The sequence below is a fragment of the Chaetodon trifascialis genome, chromosome 9, assembly GCF_039877785.1.
Source record: "Chaetodon trifascialis isolate fChaTrf1 chromosome 9, fChaTrf1.hap1, whole genome shotgun sequence".
NCBI classification, from domain to species: domain Eukaryota; kingdom Metazoa; phylum Chordata; class Actinopteri; order Chaetodontiformes; family Chaetodontidae; genus Chaetodon; species Chaetodon trifascialis.
In genome coordinates, this window is record NC_092064.1 from 25,430,089 (window position 1) to 25,436,567 (window position 6,479).

At 43.1% G+C, this 6,479-nt stretch overlaps 1 protein-coding gene across 1 annotated transcript; it reads right to left on the reverse strand.

The window, feature by feature from the left end:
• Positions 1-1,481: 1,481 nt before the first annotated feature.
• lpar6a (lysophosphatidic acid receptor 6a) lies at positions 1,482-4,159 on the reverse strand. The gene is made up of 2 exons (XM_070971270.1): positions 3,679-4,159; positions 1,482-3,302 (listed from the first exon to the last, which is right to left on the reverse strand). The coding sequence occupies exons 1-2, from the start codon at positions 3,756-3,758 to the stop codon at positions 2,234-2,236; spliced, it is 1,149 nt and encodes a 382-aa protein (XP_070827371.1). The 5' UTR covers positions 3,759-4,159; the 3' UTR covers positions 1,482-2,233.
• Positions 4,160-6,479: the final 2,320 nt, after the last annotated feature.

Here is a 6,479-nt window from a genome sequence, read left to right on the forward strand (position 1 = left end):
GCCATCTGAAATTACCAGCACGATGTGGAACAGAACGTATGCGAGGACAAGCCGTGTGGCGTCTGTGCTTTCTCACCCTGCAGCCTGCTGAGAAGGAGAGGTCAGGCTGATTAGATAACTGCTGCGTTGGAAGAGGAGCCTGCTGGGCTCACATGAGGGGTCCGAGCCCTGATACAGAGAGCTCATACAACCAGAAGACTTTAGTGTATACACAACTTCATGTTGTTGACATTAAGCAACATGCTCATTGTAAAATGGGAGCAATTAAGAAATTCCTAGTTGCACTCATCATTCTATTTGAGGAAAGAGCTGAATCTTTTTTACTTGGTCTTGGTGCATGATTAATTTATCTGCATAACTCAATTGCATTTAAACTGATTTCCTTTGTGTGTCCCTCTCTGTCTCTGCCCTGACCTTTGGCCCAGAGGACAACAGCCACGAACACCTGGTGGTCAGATAACGGTTGCATGTGCTGAATACACACCACCTGGCTCAGTCATACAGTTTAGCATGGTTAATCATTGATGTAATCATCAAGATGTCTGGGCCATCCTGAACGAGTTATAGTTCATGATGCTCGGTAGGTCAGGCGTGTGGCTGAGTGGCTGCTGCTCAGGTGAAGAGGCCACTTTGATATGACCTCCTGCACAGATGACATGAACCGCTTCAGTGTCAAATTGTACTTGTTTGTTGTCATAACAACCCAGGTGTCTAACCCCGTCCTTGACTTGCTCACGTGGCCTCAGAACCAGAGTTATAGGTGGGTTATGAATAAAGGGCCACTGACTGACCTTCAGGCTATGTCAATAAAGTGCCATGTGCTTTCTGTTATTCACTCTCACGCTGTGTTGACTCCTCGCTGATGGCATATCACTTGTAAATTTGTCCACAGCAGGATAAATATTTCTCACATCTGTTTTCTAGTAAATTGCAAACAGGACAGACTTATCATAGTTTTTCTTTGTTTGTTTGTTTCTTGGCAGAGGCTTCCCGATTTAATTGTGTGGCTGCACTGACTGTACTGTTCTGGTGTAGAGGACTAACCTTGTCATGACGATATTAAAAAGACCATGTCCTTGTCAGGGAGGGAAACAAGATGTCACAGGATGATAAAATGGAATTACTATCTCGGTTAAGTTAGACATAAAAGGCGCTACACAGCTTCAGTTCCACTCTTGTACCAACTTATCCACTTTATGTCAAAGCCAATATCATTACTGAATACAGTAATGGAGTTCTCACACCACATTTACATACATATAAATCTAATGTGTGCCTCAAAATGTGAAGAGTCTGTCTGGTTAATGAAGAATTATTCTCGTCCACCACTGGTTGTGACACAGGAAGCTGGCCCTCCCCAATGGGAGTCTGACAGTCTCCATCAGACTTTCTACTTCCACTTCTTTGCCTCCTCTTTTACATAAAGGACAAATATACTGTTCACTGTTAAATGAATGAAGTCACACCTGTTTGTCTCGTGGTGTCACAAAGTTTAACACAGTAAATAAACAGGTATTGTACAACAAATTATTTACATCCCACTGTCAAAAGATACTATTTTCTCGATTTAAATGACAAAAGGTTTCAACTGCAATCATTTGTTTGAAACAGTACATGACTTTTATTCATTACTGTGGCATGAGTGCAGTATGTGGGATTCTGTGTCAGTGCATTTAATGGTCTATAAAGTCAATGAAATGCTGCCAGAACAAAAAAGGCACTTCTGTGAACTATTCATAATTCACAACAAGACAAAAGAAAAGCAAAGCCCTGTACAATCTATAGCTTGATATAAATTTCTGTTAATTTAATAGACGCTACTCTAGAATTAGCACCACAACTTACCACAGAAATGTACAGATTTACAGGCACATGTAGCATTCAATATCATAACTGTCCTGCTGTTCAGTGATCGCATTCCCTTCCAGGTCACTGGCAGAGTAATTGTGCTTGACACAATTACAGTATATTCCACAGGAAACGGAAATTGGTAAGTGGTAATAACAAATCCACGTGAACAAAGGGTCATGTAGCAGTAATACTGCAGAGCGGAGGCTGTCAGTGACAGGTCCAGACGTTTGCCCTGAGATGATGACTGAGATCAGATAATACTTCTCTGGCAGGTGCTTCAAAAACCTCTCCGACAAATCCAGACAATAGTCTGAAGGAGGTTTGTTTTTCTATGGAAGGACGGATCTCAACACATCTCATGTTGAGTGTATTAACCCCAGCGTCACACTGTCGACTCATTGTGGAAGACTTTAGCTTTGAGATTCCTCAGGCTGCACTGCAGGTTGGAGCTGGTTTCTGACTGCAGAGCCTCGGAGAACTTGACATCACCGGAACGGTTGACCTGAGACTTCCTCTTGATGGAGTTCTGAATAGTCTCCGAGGTGAAGTAGTAAACAATGGGATCAAAGCAGCAGTTGGACACAGCAATGCAGAGGGCTATTGGGTAGATGGTTCGGACCACCGACTCCACAAAACATCCTTTTAAAGTTTTAGTGCGGACCAGAGCATAGAAAACCAAGTTTACATTGTAGGGGATGAAGCAAAAACAAAAAATTAAGAGGTGCACAATTATCATGCGTAGGATCTTTGTTTTGTTCAGCTTCCCCCCATGACTGACGGTTTGGGGGCGACGCAGGGTCTGCAGCACCATGACGGAGCAACATACGTTGAGTAGAAGCGGGATGATGAAGCCCACTGTCTCTATGAAGATCACCACCTTAGACAGGTGAGATTTCCACTGATTGGAGGAGAAGTTCTCGAAGCAGAAGGTGGCGTTGTTCTTGTTGTTCTCACGTGAGGTGGTCTCCAACATGAACCCTGTGGGGAGACTCCCAGAAAGCACGAGCACCCATACAGCAATGCACACTATCCTCGCATTGCGCTTGGTCCTGAGCGCCCTTGAACGAAAGGGGTACACAATGGCTAAAAAGCGATCCACACTAATGCAGGTGAGAAAGAGCATGCTGCCATACATGTTGGTGTAGAACAGGGAGACAGAGAACTTGCAGAGCATGATTCCAAAGGGCCAGTTCTGGTTGATGAAGTAGAAGACCCTCAGAGGCAGCGTGAAGACAAACAGCAGGTCAGACACGACCAAGTTCATCATGTACGTCGTGGTCTCGTTCCTCAGCTTGAGAGAGCAGGTGAATATGTAAATGGCCACAACGTTGGTGATCAGTCCCACGACAAACACAATGCTGAAGATAGTGCTGTACAATGGGTATTTGAAGCCATCGTTCTTGATGCAGGTAGAGCTGTTTGCTGAGTTGTTTTCAGTGTTGTTGTACATTCTGAGAGACAAAGAGTGGAGAGATGAGGGGTGTCTGTTATGTAATGGCTATATAATGAAAGGGCTGCCTTGGACAAAGAATTCACCATGAATGGAGAGTAAAACACTGAACAGCCCAAAACCAGGATACACTGAAGGGCACACTGTCATCTGAGAATTCAGGCCATTGGCACAAAGGTTTCTGTCCATGTTAGAGAGGACTGCTGCACATGGTCAGCCTGGTTACCACCCGTCTTGATGTCGTTATTTTGGGGTTACATCATGTTGAAAAGACCCCTCCCGGAGGACAGAGACTCAGGCTGAAGCGTCCTCCCCTCCCCCTGCCCTGTCTCTCAACCAGGCTGCACTCCACGAGTTAGAGGCTGAGCTTTACTTACTCAAACAAATGTGTCTCCTTTTCACTCAAGAAGTCCTGAACCACCACGAGCTGCTGAGTCCACAAAAGGAATGATGGCATATCCACCGTCAGGTCCGTCAGAAAGATGCTGTCATGGCAAAATCCATTCTCTTTGTCACAACTCAGTCCTGTGTTTTTGTCCTTTTCAATTCCAAAGCAGCAAACTTGTCATTAGCCGTCCAACTCTCACAAGGTCCTGACCACAAACTACCAGGCTTCTTCTCCTCATCAGCAGAACTGAAGCTCCTCTGGAGCTCCTGCTCTCGCTCTGTGTGTCACAATGTGAGTGTGTTGCACTGTTTGTCCTCAGGGTCTGTTTCCTGTCCCTTCACTTCTAACTGAGTCACTCAGTAGCTACTTCTCTCTCTCTGTTTCTTCAGCTTGTCTCTCTCTCTCTCTCTCTGAACCGGCTTTGACTCAGCACTGCTCACGCTCAGACAGTTCCACTTCTCCTTTGTGCCGGTATCACAGACAGTTTTTGTGCTTTGAGTGGAAGAGAGTGCAGCTGTAGTAACTCCTCCCACTGCCTCCCGTCCAACTCCTCCTACTCCTTTGTCTGCTGTTACAGTTAAAGGAGGAATAAACCCAAACAACTCTGCATTGTGAGGGAATTCATCAAAAGCAAGTGCTCACATTTAGCTGGAATAGTAGTGTATAAAAACATCCTGATGCATTATACATATTTGAAATAAATGTTTTGAGCTATTCTTATTTGATCAGTGAGTGAAAAAAATGCAAAAAAAAAAATGCAAATTAAAAATGCAATATTAAGTGTTTTACCACCAATATTGGGCTTATCATAGAGTTTAAAATGTGTCTTATGGGGCATTTAGTACAGTTTTCAGATATTAAAGCATATTAAGTGCTTCATTATGCACTTATGCCCTTCATTAAGCTGAGTTATGAGAAACATAACTTTATGATCATCATACTGAAATGCCAGCTCTTCATTAATTATTCAGCTTCTTTTTTGGCTGAACTGTGATCTGATGAATGAAGTTCAAAGGCCTAAAGATTTATTTCTTTGTTCCTGATACTTCTCAAACTCTGCACAACCGTCAGCATCAGTGGTGGAATGTAACATTTGTAAGTACATTTACCTAAAACATAGATGGTATCCTTTAAATGGATTGCACTTTGTTTTTTTCTTCATCAGTCAAGTTGTTAACAAAGACAGGAGGTCAAAAGTGCCTGAGAAGTTCACTAAAACCCTGCAAGCGCCTGAGGTGCCTCCACCGGTCTGATGGAAGGTACAAGAAACTTGAACTGATTTGTTGTTTGGACAGTCTGTGTGGGCAGCAGCTCTGCTCAAGAAGCAGACTTTTATTCTGCAAGGCACATTGGAAATAAGACAGAACAGAAAGCTTTCTCTATTCATGCCTTGTCAGTCCGTGCCCACAGCTTTCTCTTTCTCTAAGTGCTCTGTGAAAAAGCATTCAACTCGTCCTGTAGAAACTCCACACTTGGCAGTCTGTAAAAACATCAGGGCCTTTTGTTGGGAGTGAAGTAGCTTTGCAGGGAGGAATGTGAAGTTTTTAAATAATTAGTTTCAGGCAACTTGAAAGTGCTGTCAGCTTCCTGATCAGCAGTTTTAACAGTGTAAATTGTTTGAGTGCATTCGTGTTAGATGGCTGTTACTGTCTCAAAGAGGAAGTAAACCACCTGTTTCCCAACGAACGAGCTCACATCTGAATAAAACCACACAAACATAAGAGCCATTTGTTTCTCGGCCTTTTATTGGTTCTAATAATATTTGTCCATTTGGAACTGGACTCCTGTGATATGACACTAAACATGACATTCCAAAGATGGCTCATTTTGACTTCACAGAGTTACCAATAATAGCCAAACAAATTAAGGGAAATCTTGCAGAGAATCAAAGAGACAGTGGGTGTGTTATGGCCAGTGTGCCGCTCTTTGTCAGTCCACCACAAAACAAACATCATCAAGGCTAGAGTGAAATGTTCAAGAAAAAAGAAAGACCTGTACTATTGTCTTTCACTCACAAAATAGTTCCATCCAGCACATAAAAACAAGCTCTTCCCATGCAAGTATGTGGTCGCTAAACAAAAACATGTGCCTGAAATCCCTGGACTGTTAAATTTCTCACAATGCCAGGAAACTGTCTGGCACCCCCAAGGCCAAGACTGAAGGCTTTCATACTCAAGAGAAAAATGCATGAGAAAGATAGTAGGTGACATGACACCGGTGTGTAAAGATCGTCAGTGGCCGGCAAACGTGTGCTCAGACAAGGTTACAAATTTGACTGTGTCTTTATATTTTACAAATAAAAACAACCACAACAAAAAAGCTGCAACATAAACTTTTGTAATACTACATCTGAGCTGATAGACACTTGAAAGCCAAAGCAGAAGAGGTGTTTCTGGTGTTAGAGACAGACTAAACACAGCTAGTACACTGAACGTATCTGGTAACACATCCAAATCAGCCTGGGGCCTGTTAAGGTCCTGAGACCAAGACAGCTGATTAAATGTGCTGTAAACCAGCACATAGCTGCATCCTAAATCAATACAGTAGAAGCTTCAGGGCTGGGTTCTTACTGTGTTTGTTACTTACCTCTTTGGGATTCAGTGTCAGCCTAAACATGTATTGTTCTATGCAGCTAGTGTTAATCAGCGAGCATCCGACGTGTTCGTCTGTGGATTTTGTTCCAGTTGCACTGAGCCAGGCTGACTCGAGACATTCAAAACAATGACTTAACTGCAGAAGTATCTCAAAGAACACATCCTCCTGTACCAAAACTCATTGTGTTTGCTCACT

What these genes read in the sequence shown, in the direction of transcription:
- lpar6a (XM_070971270.1), bottom strand. Translation starts at nt 3,758, where the DNA reads ATGCCATCATTCCTTTTGTGGACTCAGCAGCTCGTGGTGGTTCAGGAC. An exon ending in AAGGAGACACATTTGTTTGA is followed by an intron (nt 3,303 to 3,678) that starts GTAAGTAAAGCT and finishes TTTGTCTCTCAG; the next exon opens with AATGTACAACAACACTGAAA.